Raw genomic sequence first — 16,710 nt, 5'->3', positions numbered from 1 at the left:
AAAGGAAAGACCCTGCCTGGTGTGGGGAGAGTGGCTGGCCGGCCCTTCCTGCTACAAGCATTCTTGGAACAGGGCCAGGGACAGGAAGTAGGTTCTCATCGCCCTGTCTCCGGCCCTGCACCTCACTCCTACCCTGGAACGAGTCTTTCTTCTAATAATTTAGTACTATCTCTTGTTAATGCTTTTATATCAGCTAAGATACTTCAGGTACAAGTTAGCAGAAAACCTAGACCACCAGTCCAAAAAAGCAAATTCACTGCCATTGAGTCAATTCTAACTCACAGTGACCCTATAAGACAAAGTAGAACTGCCCCTGTGGGTTTCCGAGACTGTACCTCTTTACTAGAGTAGAAAGACTCATCTTTCTCCCATGGAGTGGCTGGTAGTTTTGAATGTAAGCCACTATTGCCACCAGGGCGCTCCCCACTTTTAAAAAATATATGGATTACCAAAGCATTATATAATTAGGAAAATTCTTATCTCCTACGACACAATGTCCAGAGGCAAAGGGGCACCCAGACCCTGAAAGTCAAGGGCTGGCTGTCCTCTGTCCTTCAGTGTTTCGTTTCATCCCTAGAGCCGAGAACAAGAAGAGGGTAGTCTTTCCAGGCACTTCCAGATACAGCCATGTCCAGAGGAGAGTGAGGCCCTCGTCTTGTGTTCCTTTACTAAAGTTGAGGGGTAGAGGGGTACTTTCTCAAAACCCCTCTATACTGTCCTGTTTCCCCTCCACCCCACCCAAACACACAACTACCACTTTCTGGCATTTCTTAACCCTTTTCTGACTGACTCACTGTCAGTCATCATCAAGATTTTTATTACTAGTTTAGGGGTTAAATCATAGGTTCTCACATTGATTTGGCCTATTGCCCCCTTTTCAGGGAGCAGAGAAGTACCCACCACCCTGTGGCAATCAAAGACTTGTGTGCTACAGCCCACAGTGCAGGCTCAGCCCGCTCTTGCACCCCCCTGAACTGTCCCAGTGCCCTCAGAGAGTGGGACTGCCGCTTGGGGAGTTAAATGATTGTAGGGAAGACCTCTCCATAACCGCCATCGTGTCTCCTTGGTTGCACTCTGAGGGATCTCACACCCCAGCCCCAGTCCTTCATCGGACTCACACCCCAGCCCCAGTCCTTCATCGGATCCAGAAGGAGAGAGATCAAGGGACGGGAGCCGTCTGCCACGTTCATCCTCCACACCACCCATTCACTCCCTTTTCTTCTTTCCTTCCTTCTTTTTAAAAATCTTTGGTTAGGACATTTGCTCCATGTACAGACAGGCTAGTATCATAAACACCCACCTCTTTGTCACTTCCTTTTGACTGTTGTTATGTTAGTAATTTGCTATATTTGTTTCATCTTTCTTTTTCTGATACATTTTTAAAGTAAGTCATCGATCTCAGGACATTTTGCTTCTGAAGATTCCCAAATACCTCTTTTTAAAAGATGCTATTCCCTTGAGCATCATAACCAGTATCGCACTTCACAGAGCCTGGCTGATACTCACCTGTGGCAGGACAGGGCAATCTTGCCATCATGGCAGACTTGACGTGAAGCCTGTTAGGCAGCATGGAAAACCACCACAGAAGAGTCACTAAGTAAGTCGTGACTTACCTGTCCTCTGGAACACTGGCATACTGAACATGACAGTCTGTCTCTGTATTTTTTGACTTGGAAAGATGTCTACAGCTTTGCTAATGTTCTTCACAAGGAGCAAGTCTCAAATCCAGTGTGCGCTGTGGCCCAGTTAGGATGACTGGAAAACTGCTGGGAAACATGCATGGTGTGCTCCCTGAAGAAGAATTAAGGATGGATTCTCATCGCCGATCAGCACAGATGGGCATCAGGATGCTAACAGCACCTGATCCTGGGCAGCAGGGTTACAGACGCCATGTTTTATGCCCCATCATTTTCAGAACCATTTCCCTGTTTGGGTTTTCACCTGTAAGCAAACAGTAGGATGTTGCTCCTCCGGGGAAGGGGACCCACTCGTGGACATGTGTTCCTGGACTAAGGGCTTTTAGCATGCAACGTCATGTTATGGAGGTGACAACCACTAAACACATGGTCAGGCCACCAGAGTTTGCATAACAACCCTGGAAAAACTCCCTGTGGCTTCGTTGTTCATAAGACGATGCCTCTGGGACCGGGCTTGCCCCTGGATATTTGAGGTCTACACAGTGCCGAAGGCGCAGACACCCGGGGTGGAAATGCTGCTTCATGTGACTCGGAGGGGGCAGCTTTTAAAGCAGAAAAAAAAAAGACTTTTCAAATAATAATAACAAAAATTCTGCCCATCTCTGCTACCCTTCTCTGGTCAGTCACCCAGTGAGGGCGGAGAAAAACTCTCTGTGACTTGCTAACTCACTGAAGTGGGTATTCTTGTTGGTTTTGATTTTTTTTTTTTTTTGGCCTGGTGTGGTTTTGTTTGACTGCCTAGGAAACGCCTCAGGAATGCTGCCCCTCCCATGCCATTGCTGCACCCGCAGTGGAGGCTCCCTGGGAATGTCTGGCCGGAAGATCTGCTGCTGTAACAATTACAGCCCCCAAATAATACTAAAATAACCCCTCGGAGGAAGTTCTACTCTGTAACGTGTTTGGGGCCCCGGAGGTGGGGGAGGGTGATGTCACTCTGAGCGGAAAATAAACTCAACAGTAGCCAGCAACAGTAGCCATACTGATAGGATGGGTTGGATTGTTTTACACAGATGAAGGGAAAAAAGATTTCTTCAGCTACCATCAGCCAAGCATGCCAGATAGTGGTGAAAAGTATCCTGCCAAAAAGTAAACGGACACATTGTTGCCTTAGAAAATCCAACCAGACAACACCCCCACCCCATGTGTCGCTTGCTACTAAGAAGCAGACCTCGCTGTCAGTGGAGGGCTCTTGTGGGTTTCGGTGAGTGAGCCCTCTCATGAGGGTCAGCGTTCAGCAGCAAAGACTGCTTGCGAGGCAGGCCTGTCTGGCTCACTGGCGTTTCTGCCAATTGGTTTGAAGTTCTTTTGACCTGCTTGGTCTCCCTGTCAAGTGTCCCAGTTATGCGAGGGAGCTTCCAGAAACCGTGGGAAAATGGGATGCACAGATGGTGGGATTTCTCCATGAGCTTTCTGAAGCCTTCACCTGTCTATCTGCCCCGGTTTCAAAGTGTTTCCACCTGCAAAAGGAAGCAGCTAGATGCAGACACAAATTATGTAGGATGGGTGCGCCTGAACCCAGAGGTGATCACTGCCCCGGGAAATAGGTGTCCTGCTCATTCCAGGTCCCTGGGGTCCCGTTCCCCGTCCCCGCCCCCCCCCCCCCCAGGGCTTGCTTTGCCATCGGTCTAGCTTACCCAGTGTATGCTATTTCCCCGGCCCCTCAAACTGGGAGGACCTGCTTCCTTCAGCCGTGTTAACAGTCTGTGCCCCTCTCGCCCCCAGACCATCCTCTGCAAACAGCATAAGTAGCAGCGCCTCTTCGAATCCCAGTGGCTACACTCCAGAACCCCAGCTGGCCCCCGCCGGAGGTGACCTCGCCAGCCGACTGTCCAGTGATGAGGGAGAGATGGACGGGGCTGAGGAAGCCGAGAAGCTAGACTGCCAGTTCTCCACACACCACCCCAGACCTCTTGCGGTAGGCCTCCCTTGTCCGCTCACCACTCTGCCTGCTTCTCCTGTCCTGAGCTGTGCAGGCTGCTGGTGGGGGGGGGGGGGTTCTCGGCTGCTTGTGGTGGTCCAATAAACACCTGAGTGTGGGCCACCACGAAGTAAGGATGGTGGGAAGTGGTGCGTATCTCAGTGCACTTGGGAGCTGCCCTTCTGGCCTGACCCTCTGAAGCAGAGCCTGAGGTTTTAGGCGGCGGCGTCTTGCTCTGGGAGCTGTCTGTCTGAGCAGTGTGCCAGGTGCCAGCGCTGACTAGTGCTACATTTTAATTGTGATTCGTGTGACCATATGGCACCAGAAGTAGTGAGTGAGTGAATGACTGTGGGTGTGGGTGTCTTAGGGGTGTGCAAGGGGTGGTGGTGAGAGTATGTAGGAGAGAGAGGGAGGAATCACTTTATGTCAGCATGAGAGCTGATTAACCAGAAGGGTCCTTGCTTCCATTGCTTGAGCAGTTCAGAAGGTTGTTGACATCAAAGGGGGACATGCAGGAGGCCTGTGTGGGCTCTGGACAAGGGACTGCCTGGAACTGCCCTCACCGCCCGAGCTCACGCAGGCCCGAGCCTTGCTGGGCTCGCCTACACTGCCCCTCAGTCACTTGGGTTGTGTGAATGAAGCCTGCATCATGTTAGCCTAAGCGCCTCCTCCCTTTGATCTGTGATGAAGGTAAACTCGCGCTCTGCTTCTAGGGACAGGGGTTACCCAGGGTTCACCCACAGCATTCGCCGCTGCCCTTTGACCAGCACAGATACAGGGATGGTGAGGACGCCTTTGCCTCCCCATAATAGGAAACACAACCCAAGTGGCTTCCGTGCTGAGGCCATTCATGACCTCACATAGCCACAAGCAAGAGCGAGGTGGGTCCAGCTAGGTTGGCTCCACAGCCCCGGTGTCAAAGGAGAGTGATTGGAACCCTGTCTTTCCTGTATGGTCTCACTGCCCCTGTGACAGCTCCAGCCCCTCATTGCCACCCAGGACTAGTCTCAGCAAGACGGTACAAAAATGGAATTTGATACAGAGATACCAACAAGGAAAAGGTACCTCCGGCATCCCAGATTCTTGAGAGCCTCAAGATCTTTGTCCCACTGAAAAGCTGCCAGGCCACCATGGATCAGCTCAGCTCTGGGCCTGGGGGAGACCCCTGTGCCCGTCCTTTAAAATGGAAAAGCCAGAGACTTGGCTCTTTGCTTTGCCCGTTCTCTAATGACCCGTTGGTGCACTAACGCGTATTTTGCAAGGGGCACTTGCTACGGGTGTTGTTCACAGTTGGAATAGAGAAGGCATGTTGGTCCAGACCTGACACAGCGCCCACCTGCTGATGGAGGGCGGGGGAGCGGGCAGCTTCCATGCTGGAGAAGTACCTTGGGTGGGTGACTTCCTTGCTTGGCCAGTACACACTTAATGGGGAGCTAACACTTAATGGGAAGGTGCAGGAACAGGCTGGATTGGATGGGTGGCAAAACCTCCATGTAACATACACACACACCAAAGCACAAGCGGAAACGGAACAAAGGGGCGGTTCTTTCTTGCAATCCCTCCCGAAAGCTCTTCCAGAAGGCTGGTTCCCGGAAGAGTTTATGGAATGAGTGCCAGTCCAGCACCATGTCTGGGATGCTGTGCCAGGGAGCTTCCAGGAGGCCTGAAGGAGGGACAGAAGCTGCCCTGGAGTTATTCAAGTTATAGAGCCATATGCAGATTTACCTGAACTCTCAGTGTCATGTAGCCTTCTCAGAGGCCCCTTCTTGCATGTCTGTTTGCTGGCCTTGTGGTTGTCATAACATCATAATCAAATACTGCCTTATCAAACATCCGGAGGTTTGTATTTCCACCATGGGTTTGGAGTGTTGTGCTCCCAGTGCCCGTGGTGTGGGGCCATTTCTTTAGCCACACCCCTAGTATCATCTCTCCATGAGGAGTGGGGGGGGGGGGGGAGAATAGGGCCTTCTTGAATGTATCACCAGCAGCGTCTCTAAGGGAACCTCCAGGCAGTGTGTAGAGAACAGAGGCGGCAGCGAGGATGCTGCGGGAGTCAGGGGGAAGTCGAAGTCGGGGCAGGCTCCTGTGTTCCAGAGCAGAAAGACCCTTCTCTTGGCTGTGGTCTTTAAAGCAGCAGGTCACCAGTGCTTTCTTGCTAGATGCCCACCAAATGGTTCCAGCTGCCAATCCTTAGGTTAACCTCCAATTGCACACCACTTGGCCCCCGGGGGCCTTTATCGAGATGAAGGTCATAAACCATGAGAGTCTTCATCAGACCACAGACAGGGATAGGCAGGGAGGAGAGAGGGGAGGAGACAGCAGGCAGAGGGAACAGAGTGAGCACAGACTTGGGAGTGACCATGTTTCCCAGGCCTGAAAGGGCTGATGCGAGGAGGGGAGGAAGTGTGGGGCCTGGGAGCGGAAGGTGCTTCACCCCTTTGGAAGTGAATAGCAGGCAGGAAGACCTTAAACAGAAAGCAAGCAGCTCTGAGGCCCCATGAACAGCAGGGAGCCTCAGTGTCCCAGGAGAGTGTGGTGAGCTGATGAAATCACCCAGGCTGCTAGTGGTCAGGAGTTTTGTTTTTTTTATTTTTTTGGGGGGAGGGGGTGTTTTGTTAACCTAAAATGCTAGCTCTATCCAGAACTTAGACCTCAGTGCCCTCTGAAAACCACATGCAGCTCTCCTCGGATGATAACATGGATAGCGTGAGGTTCTGCAGAAAATCTAGAGCTCAGACAAGTCCCACAGAAACACTTTGGGCTTTTGCGCTACTTCTTCAGTTTTGAGTAGAATTGTGCCCCGGTGTGTATTTATGCAAATGCTATCTTCTCGGCACGCTCTGTATTAGCTCGTGAACCTGTAATCACAATTAAAATGTTTTTTTGCTCCTCACAGTTTTGCTCATTCGGGAGCCGCCTCATGGGACGAGGGTACTATGTGTTTGACAGAAGATGGGATCGCTTTCGATTCGCGCTCAACTCCATGGTAGAGAAGCACTTGAATTCGCAGATGTGGAAGTAAGTGAGCGGGCGAGCCCGGCTCAGGGATGCCCCCACCTTATCTCGTTCCGGACTTGCTCAGCAGATGTCTGGGGGCCGGCTTTTCACCGGGCAAAAACATGGTTCTGAAGTCAGGATTCGTGATGGATCCTGAAGCGTTTTCAGAGCTTTGAAAACCTGCATGGGTTGTTTGTTTTTGGTGAGGGCAGGGTGGGGGCAGGGGCCTGGGAATCAGGTCTTTTGGGCCTTGGTTATCTTCTACACTCGACTTTCTTTCGATAAGATCTGATCTACTTCGGGGTATGCTGGGGGGGGGCCCTTTTTTATTGGGGCTCATAGCATGGAAGGGTAGGAATACTTTGCTTCTGTTGTGTGTTCTGTTAGCTGTATGAACACTCCCCGCCACGCTGTGTCCTGATGTCTGTGTGATTTGACGTCTGGGGACAAGTGTGTGTGGTGCCAGCAGGGTAGGTCCTGAGCCTAGAAACTAGTTGGGAAAGTTTGTCTTTGGCCCTTCCCACCTCACTAACCACGCCTCTTCTCCCTCTGCTCCTCCCTCCTCCTACCCCCACCCAGCTGAGCTCCCTTTCCTGACAGTCCCTTGATTCTCCTCCCTTGCATGTTCACTGGGGGCTCAGGAATAATGGAAGGAGACCCTCCTTTCTCGATCCAGTGCTGTGGGAAGTCATGCCAGACCCCCCTTCCCCTCCCCCGAAATCAGCAGCTGCCTTTTACACCACTTGATGATAGTGGAAGGCCAGCCTTGCGGGGACCCACCCACCCCCAGAAAGGATATCACAATCCTTTAGGATGATGGATGGGTCACTTCAGCCCGGGCCCCAATGGTCCAGGTGGGACACACACACACACACACACACACACACACACACACACACACACACACTCTCTCTCTCACAAACACACCATCCCCACCACCGCCCCCAGGTGAGGCAAGGGAGGCCTTCCCAAGTAACTGGAGGGTCCTGGGGTGCAGTGGGGGCAGAATTCAAAAGCCGTCCTACCCCTCAGGCAGCTAGGGCACCCAGCCCCTTGGCATCCAATTCCGCAGGGCTTCCTGAGGCGAATGTTTTCTAGAAGGAAACACAAAAGCTGACGCACAGTATAGAGTCGGAAAGGGCCACAAGAGAAGCTTTGTGTTCCTTCCCATCTGAGCAGCTGCCCCGTGCAGTCGTGTTCCCAGGTCCGCTGCAGACAGCGGCCACTCGGCACTGCCCGGCCAACGGCCCTGGGTTGTGTGCGAGCCGGATGCGCGGCAGGACTGTGTTGATGTGTCTCTCGCTCCCTGGTGCCCTGTCAGCTCAAGCTCCGTGTTCCTTTCCTCCTCAGGCACAGAAGCCCGAGCCACAGGGCACCAGGTCCCTCCCCCCTTTTCAGGACTTGCCTAACCAATCTGCTGTCACTGAGCAACATTGGGGCTGCCTGGGTGTCCACCCTGGAGAGCGTAGCGCCCCGCTGCCCTCTCAGCCTCGCTGCCCAAACCCCAGGCCCCGACGGGCCCGAACCCGGAGGCCTGGCAGCCGATGGGGGCATGGAAGACATTAGGAAGAAAAGGAACGGCCAAGACTCTTTTTTCTTTAACAAGCATTTAACTCTGCATCAGGAGACGCCAACACAGTATTCTCTTTCCGCCAGGTCAGCATCCGGACCTCCGTGCCAGCTGGCAGGGGCGGAGGGACGCCGTCAGTCATTTATCCGCATTTATGGGCTTCTGTGTGGGACCCCCACCCCTAGGCCGGCATACTCGCTTCACCTGGGGCCCAGCCCACCAGGCAGAGCAGAGAGGCAGTTCTGCAGGAGGGTGGGTCATTCCTGGGGACAGTGGGCTAGCCTCCCCGGCCCCTGAGACCCACTTGTGAGTGAGGGAAGAGGAAGGAGAGGACAGAGTGCTGAAAACCAGCCCCTGCCCCTATGCTGGGTGTCGGCCACATATAAGACCGGGGACTTCAGCCCCACTTCCAAAGTGGAGGTGTGGATTTGTATTGTGTACTTGGAAGGTCACAGAGTAAGGCAATCTGAGCAGATCTGAGGTGAGGTTGGGGCCCCCCCTACCCCAAAGCAGCCATCTGCTCTTTGCAAATAACTTGATAGTACAAGGGATGGCCAGGCCCCCCTCCCCCACTGGCTTCTATATTTCTCCCAGGCCCTAGCTGGTAAGGTTGCCTCTGCTTTCAGAGGAAGGCCTCAGCCCGAGGGGAAGCCTGATGCTGCTGCCCTGAGATGCTCCCCGATCCTGTTAGGAGGGGGTGTGCAGAGCCAGACAGTTCTGAGGATGTGTTGAGACTTACGTCCAATGGCATGGGAGTCCTTGCCCTGCATGCAAAGCCCCTGGTGGCTGGTTTTGTGTGTGGCTGCTGAGAAATCACCTGCTCGCCCATCCATCCATCCATCTGCTCATGCATCATTGCAACAGAACGTCGAAAGCACCATGTGCCCTCTCGTTTATATCATTTGATCTTGAGAGCAAGAAAAGTCCTAAAATGCCATCAGGGTCATTCATCCTGGGTATCCTTGGTCTGACAGTTCCTAGAAGCTGGGTTTCTAAAGGGTTCTACAGAACTCACCCTTAAGTCAGAAGTCTGATGCCCATCCCCACCCCCACGCAGTGGCAGGTGGTGGGGAAACAGGAAAGAGCCTCTTCAGAGAGAGGAGGGTAGTGCAGTAGGACGGGTGTGTGCTCTTGGGAGCTCCCTCCAGAGCCCCCTGGCACCTTTTCTAATGACAGGGCAGAGAAAGGCCTCCCCCAGACCAGCTCCACCCCACCCCTTCAAGCACTTTTGAGGAGGAGCTAGATGCTTATTGCTGGGAATCCCCCATCTACCCCAAAAGTTATTTCCACGGGACAGAGGAAGGGAAAAGGGGTCAACATGGGAAAGAACTGGCTTGAAAACTAATCCCAGGATTAGTGCCCCCTCCTTTTTTGTGGCAAAAATTGAGCACACATGGTGTCTCGTTGCTGGTAGCCCCTGTGCCTGGGCCCAGCCCCTAGATGGCAGCAGCACTGACCTGGGCCAAGCCTTGAATGTGAAGGCTGCTTCCAGCATAAATCAAAAGAGAGGTTGGCAGGGGGGCCCCAGAGGGACCAAGCAGGTGTGGGAGGCAGGGTTTCTGCCCGGATGCTCTCTCCACCCTCCCTGGAGATCCAAGAGGGAAACCATGCCGCCGCCAGCCCCATCCATACCTCTCTTCCTGCCCATACCCTGCATTGACCTTCCGGACAAACCAGAGCCTCCTCTCTGGACACCTGCAAGTCCCCGCCCTCTCACCCCTTCCTTCCTCACGTGGTGCCTCACGCCTAGGGAAGAGCAGCCCACCCCTGGGACAGCTTCCCTTGGGGAGAGCTGGCAGGAATGGGGGGGCAGAGTAGGGAGCAACAATAAATCTGTCTGGGTCTGGTGGGGGACATGGGGCCCTTATCATTTCCCAAGCCCTAGAGTGCCCACCGCACCTGCAGTCATCCTATGTGCGGGGATTGGAGGGGGTCAGCAAGCCCACATGGAAACAGAAGCCAGAGGGCGCTGGCCTTTGAGGGTGGCTGTGCCCAGCTGAGAGAGGAGCGCAGGAGGGCGAGGATCTAGACACGAGGGACCCTGAGGGCCGGTTGGTAGAGGCTGCTGCCAGGAAGAGAGAGACCGGCAGTCCAGCTGTGCAGGTGACACAGACCTCCCCCACACTTCAAATCTGGTGGACCTAAAACTGCCCATTCAGCTATCACCTCCATCCCTGCCAATGCCAGGGGCTTGCAGGGGGCGGGTCTTCCTCGCGGACTTGCCTGTCCTGCATAGCATTTGCCTCCCACGCGTGACCCCAGCGTCCCCAGCATTTGCCTCCCACGCGGCCATCCTCCAGCGTCCGGGCGAGGTGGCGGGGTGTTGCAATGGGGGCACCATGCGGAAGGGCCATCGTCCCGACTCTGCCATCCTCCAAGGCTTCATGTTCCATCGTCCGGTCTGCCCCGCCGCTCACTGTGCAGCTCACGGTGCCTCTTGCTCTTCTCTCGCGCGCAGGAAGATCCCTCCCGCGGCCGACAGCCCGGTGCCCGCGCCCGCAGCCCACATCGCCGCCCCGGTGCCCGCCACCGTGCTGCAGCCTTTCAGCAGCCCGGGCGCCGTGTTTCTTCCCTCGGCGCCCATCAGCTCGCGGCTCGCCTCCTCCTACATCATGACGTCCGCTATGCTCTCCAACACGGCGTTCGTGGCCGCGCCGGACCCCAGCGCCCTCATGCCCCACCCCACGGCCTTCCCCCACATGGCGGCCACCCTCGGCCTCATGGACTCCACCTTCAAGGCCCCCTCCGCCCTGTCCCCCATCCCAGCCGTCCTCCCTGCCCCCTCCCACAAGCCATCCAAAACCAAAACCAGCAAATCCTCAAAAGTCAAAGACCTGTGCGCCCGGGGCGACGAGTGTCCGAGTAACAAAAAGAGGAAGCCGCAGCCTTCCACTTCCTCCTCCTCCTCTCCCGCCCCCGCCCCCTGCCCCCTGTCCTTGCGGACCTCCCTCCCGTCTCTGTTGGCAGGGCCCCACAAAAAGAACTGTGTGTTGAACTCCTACCAGGCGGGCCCCTGCTACGACCGCCTGCCCGTGCACAGCGCCAACAATGGGGTGAGCCCACTCAGTGCCAAACTGGAGCCCTCAGGACGGACCTTGCTGCCCGGCGGCCCCGCGGACTCTGCGAGACACGTGGGCTCGGTGGATGGCGGCCTTGGCCCCTGTCCCCTCTCCGTGCCCTCCCTCGCGCTCCACGCAGGGGACCTCTCTCTGGCCTCACACAATGCCGTGTCTTCTCTGCCCCTCTCTTTTGACAAGTCAGAAGGGAAAAAGCGTAAAAACTCCAGTTCTAGTAGCAAAGCCTGTAAAATCACAAAAATGCCTGGTATGAACAGCGTCCACAGAAAGAACCCGCCCAGCCTTCTCGCACCGGTGCCCGAGCCCGTTAACAGCACCTCCTCTCGGCAGGTAAGGGACCCAGCCTTCCAGGGGCCACCGGCGCCGCCCTCTGCGGGGCTGTGGGCAGCGGCTGCCCTTGCGTGGTCAAGTGGCTCATCATAACCTTGACTGCCGTAACTGTTGTCCCCAAAGGGTAGCCACCCTCTGCTACTGAACAGATACTTTCTCTGGCTTTTGTTATGTACCCGGCACTGTTCGAAATCTTTACTCCATTATTCTGCACCTCACCAGGTTTGCAGATGGGGTAAACCGAGGAACGCAGTCCCCCCCCCCCCCCACAACGCCCCCTTTCTGGTTCTGTCTCTGGCTTTGGTTTCTGAGGATGGTTTTATTAGAGGTCCTGAGCCCCAGTGGCATACTGGTGACACGTTAGTCAGCTAACCACAAAGTCAGTCCTCCCAAACCACTGGCCTCTCATTCTGCAGGATAAAGAGGGTGCGCTCTCCTCCTGCAAAGAGCTACTTGTCTCCGAGACCCATGGGCGCAGTTCTACTCTGCCCTGTAGGTTGGCTGGACCGCAGTGAGTAAGTGGTTAAAAAGGTTTGTCTGATCCCCTTGGGATCATGTTTAGAGGAACCTGAGGCCCCTGGCGGGTAAAATGATGAGGACTGAGACCAAACCCGGGGTCCCAGCCCCCACGTGACCCATGCCAGTTGGCAAAGGAGAGTTCAGTGACACTGCCCAGATGTGCGTGTGTATGGGGAGGAAAGCTGGAGGTGAGTGGCGGGACCCAAGAAGGGTGCCTGCCCCATCCCCTGGAGTGTCAGTCAAGCCCAGGCTTCCTCCATGGGCTGGGGAAGCTTCCTGCCCGCACGGGATGCTCAGCCCATGTGAGCAGCTGGGGAGCATGCAGGTTGTGAGGGGCTGGCCTGGCTCTCCTCAGAGGAGGAAGCATGCTACCCACACGACCACAGCTCCTACAGGCCCAGCCCCCAGCCCCATCTAGGGATGAAGACTGGGGGGAAACCCTTGCCTTGTCTGGTGGCACTGTTGAGGAGAGTCCGCAAGACCTGGCCAGGGGGGGAAAAAAAGACCTGACCAGGGGAGCGTCTGGCGGGGATCCGTAAATCCCTAGTAAACTCCCCAGCAGTTATAGGTCCGGCAAGCAGGAAGGGAGATGCAGGCCCACCTGCCTGGACACAGACCCTCCGCTCTGAGCACAAGGTCCACAAGGTCCAGAGGCCAGGGTGGGACCAGGCCCCACCCCACATCTCTGACAGGTTATCAGGTGCAAGCACAATTTGAGCAGCGATGAAGTGAGCAAGCCCCTCACCCAATGGAGATAAAACTGGACGCACCTAACACTTGGGTGACGGGATCATAAAGTGGGTGGCTAATCGCCGACCCTGGGTGCTGCCCATTCGGACTTATAGCGACCCACCCCACCCCCACGTGACATTGTCAAGCTGCCCCAGAGGCTTTTCAAGTCGGATGCCTTTACAGGCACACACCGCCCGCCAGGTTTCCTCCCTCAGAGCTGTTTAAACCCCCTTGAAGGGACTTCAACTGCCACTAGCCACTCCACCACCAGGGCTCCTTCAAGTCCTCATTGTCCCCATTTGAGGAGGAAACAGTACACACAGCTAACCCCCACCCCCATTTTACAGATGAGCAAACCAAGGCACAGGATAATTATGCAGTGCACCTGCCCCCAAATTGTACCACTCTCAGATCTGGGGCTTCAGCCCAGGCACAGTGACTCTGGAGTCTGTGCCTCGGTGCTGAGCACACCCTGCTCGGCCGATGGATGGGTCTGCAGGAACAGAGGACATGCACAGTAAGCATGGCGATTCCGCCAGAACCAGAGACGAGGTCTAGTCGGCTTCAGGTCTCAAACTCGGCCAGTACCTGCTGCCTGTCACTGGGCCGGCGAGTTCCAGATGTGGAGGGAAGCCTCTGGGATCCAGTGTCAATTGTAAGACCCCTGCAATCCAGACTGGTGCTCTTAGGACACAAGGCGGGGAAAGCTAAGACCAGTAGGTGCTGTGGGGACAAGTTGGGGACCCATTTGATGATGTCTGGGAAACGAAAAGCCAGAATTTGCTGCACAAACCAAGACTCGGGATATAAGGCTGGCGCCTGCAGACATTAGAAACCTATGTAATGAACAGGCTGTTGCTGGACCATCAGAGTGGCCTCTGCAAACTGCTTAAGGCACAGAGTTGAGGGGCACTGGGCATGGGCTGTCCTTGCCTCAAGCCCAACCTCAGAGGAAGGCAGCGAGCCCAGTACTGTTACCCTCTGACCGTATCTCGGGCAAAGCTCCCTCCTTCCCCAGCACCCAGAATGGAGGCCAACAGTATCTGGCTGTTCTCCTGCAGGCTATGAGCAGAGTGTGCTAGCAGGGAAACCAGACCCAGAAGAAAACCCAGCCTGGGCACTAGGTTCCATGGAGTCTGAGCGAGAAACAGGATGGGACTGGAGGGCAGAGACGTCGCCCCAGCTCCTCCGTCTGAGGACTGACTTCCCTGGTGTCTTTTAGGTTGGGAAAAATAGCAGCCTAGCTTTGTCACAATCCAGTCCTTCAAGCATTTCCAGCCCAGGACACAACCGACAGGTAAGCTCCCAGGGGCAAAGGGGCACGGCAGAGCAGGTGGGCATTGGGTCAGACCCTGCAGCTTCAGTTAGGTATTCTAGTTAACAGCTTGGACTCGGGAATCTGGCCCTCTGGCTTCTAAACATTGGCTTTCCTAGTCCTTAGCTGTGTGACCTTGAGCAAACCACTTAACCTCTCTGTGCTTGTTTCTTCATCTATAAAATGAGAGTCATGACCACGCCACAAAGACCCACCTCACATGGTTCTTCTGAGGATCCAATTCATTTATTCATATAAAACCTCTAGAAAATACCAGCACATACTAAGTGTGCACAAACTGTTAGTTGCTACTATTTCCCCGAAAATAAAAAGTGTCATATTAATTTTGGCTCCCAAAGATACGCTAGGTCTTATTTTCAGGCATCCCCTGAAAATTCTTCCATGAAGAAGAATACAGTACACATTTATTGTTTAAGTTTTATTATTTTATTAAAAGAGACCTCGCACTTCCTGTCTGCTCTGGCTGCACTGAGGCCAAGTGAGCTGTGCAGCAGGCCCAGAGTCCAGAGTTACGGTAGCTTTGGTGGGGGCTTATTTTGGGGGAGGTCTAGTTTTCAGGGGGATGCCTTATATTTCAGTGAGAGGCAAAACTGTAATTAGGTCTTATTTTGGGGGGATGTCTTACTTTCAGGAAAACACATTATTATTATTAGGAGCCATGGTGACTGGAGAAAGATGGGGCTTTCTGCTCCCGCAAACAAGTTGGAAACTCACGGGGCAGTTCTACCCTGCCGTATAGAGTTGCTATGAGTTGGCATTGATTAGATAGCAGTGAGTTTGGGTTTTTTTTCCCCACATTATTATTATTATGATTTCCAACTATACAATCTTTGTTGAGGAACCTGGGTGAGAACAGGAGAGAGTGATGGCAGTCTGCTTCCGTAAAGACTTACAGTTCGGACACCTCCTGTTCTGCTCTGCCTGTATGGTCACTGGGAGTTGGAACTGACTCACAGGCATGAAGTTTTCCAGTTTATATGAACTTGGGTACATCCCTTCCCAGAGATGTGCTTTTCCCATCTGTTAATAGCACAGCTGCTGCCTCCCTGCCGTGGCTACTGCAAAAATTACAGGAGATGCCCCCTGGTGGGTGTTCTCTGTGCCACTGAGGGCCTTCCCAAAGGGCCCCTGTGTGTAGAAGTTCCCTTTCCAGAGGCGCTATCAGGGTGGGAATATGAGGAGACTGTAGAGTTTCCTACACTTGAGATGAACCAAGGCAGGGAGTGGCATAGGGTGGGGGGGTGGCATGAATGTTATATGTATGTGGCCCTGTTGTTAGGCTGCCTCAGACGTGCCATGTGTTCTGGAGACACCAAATTGGAACATGTTAGCATTTTGCCCTTTGGGGATTGCCTTCAGCTCTTGGCTAGAACTTGGTGATGACGAGATGACAGGTTTTGCATCAGGGGATCGTGGATGAAGCAGGGTCCCCCCCTTGCTGAGTCATAGTGCCTGTTTTGCTGGGGTCAGGAGAGAGGCGTGTTTGACCTGCAGTGCTCCCTGAGTCCAGCTGGAGGCACCCTCTCGCCCTCACCAGGCCTGGTGTGTGCCCACAGCACCCTGTATACCTGCCCAGAACCCCACATGCCAGCCATCAGCCCTACCACAGGCAGCAGACATGACAGTAACAATAGCTGTTCCCTGCCTGCTGTTAGTCTCCCCATGTATCACCTCAGTAAAACCTTTGGCCTCTCTGAAGCCAAAGTGATTGTGCACAACTCAGAGAGGAGGGTGCCTGGACTAAGAGAGGCCAAATGCCCTGAACCCAGAGCCTCTATGGCCACAGCCCCTCTGCTTAGCATGAGACCCCATGCTCCCCTCCCCTACTTGGACAGTTCCCCTTGCCATCCACAGGTCATGTAGGAACGAGAAAGGAATCACGTGACCTCGGCACCCTTAGACATACAGGGTGCTTCTCACCACTACCCCGTTTGTCCATGGCAGCTGCCCTGTGCCGTGTCCAGGAGGCGGTGAGACATCGCCGTTGTTATAGGTGGGCATACTGTGGCCCAGGTTATGAACCCGTGTGGTGGGCAATCCCCAATGTGTGGTTCTGAAAGGAGCCTTTCTTTTCTCTCCTAGAAAACCACAAACAGAACAAGCAGGATAAGGACTCTCCCGTAACAAGACTGTGTGTGAAGAAGCCACTTCTAAACCAATCCCTGGCCACCTGCACCCACCTGGAGGCCTTGGCGAAGGGTGGGGGTGGGGGCGGGGAGAGGCCACATCCTGTGCCCTGCCTGTGGCTCTGGCCTTTCTTCTTTTATAAAAATTGAATTTTTTGTTGTTGTTGTTGTTGTTTTAGTTTTGAACAAAAAGGGGGGGAAAGGCAAAAAAAAACCGTGAATTTGAGATTTACAGAAAAACAGTAACAGCGTTTTGTTTCCATTGTCTTTCCTTTCATTTGCCACCATTTAATCATTCTTCCATCTCCCTTTGCCGCTGCTGCCCCCTTGCTCTCCTCCAGCCGCCAAGGGCAGACAGGACAGTGTGTCAGTGCCAGGCGTCCATCGCCTGAAAACCTCACTGTCCTT

General features: G+C 54.3%; 1 protein-coding gene across 2 annotated transcripts in view; it reads left to right on the top strand.

Annotated features, from left to right (window-relative positions):
• The window catches only part of ATXN7L1 (ataxin 7 like 1), a 270,151-nt gene extending 253,689 nt beyond the window's left edge, over positions 1–16,462 (top strand). For both annotated transcript variants that reach the window (XM_075558531.1, XM_075558532.1), the window contains 5 exons: positions 3,420–3,612; positions 6,512–6,633; positions 10,641–11,589; positions 14,063–14,137; positions 16,259–16,462. In XM_075558531.1, the coding sequence (XP_075414646.1) occupies positions 3,420–3,612; positions 6,512–6,633; positions 10,641–11,589; positions 14,063–14,137; positions 16,259–16,300 (1,381 nt within the window). In that variant the 3' untranslated portion in view covers positions 16,301–16,462. The remainder of the gene's footprint in view (positions 1–3,419; positions 3,613–6,511; positions 6,634–10,640; positions 11,590–14,062; positions 14,138–16,258) is intronic.
• Positions 16,463–16,710: the final 248 nt, after the last annotated feature.

This window comes from Tenrec ecaudatus, chromosome 9 (genome assembly GCF_050624435.1).
Source record: "Tenrec ecaudatus isolate mTenEca1 chromosome 9, mTenEca1.hap1, whole genome shotgun sequence".
NCBI lineage: Eukaryota > Metazoa > Chordata > Mammalia > Afrosoricida > Tenrecidae > Tenrec > Tenrec ecaudatus.
The sequence above is the reverse complement of the archived record's forward strand: the minus strand, read 5'-3'. Positions and strand labels throughout refer to the sequence as shown.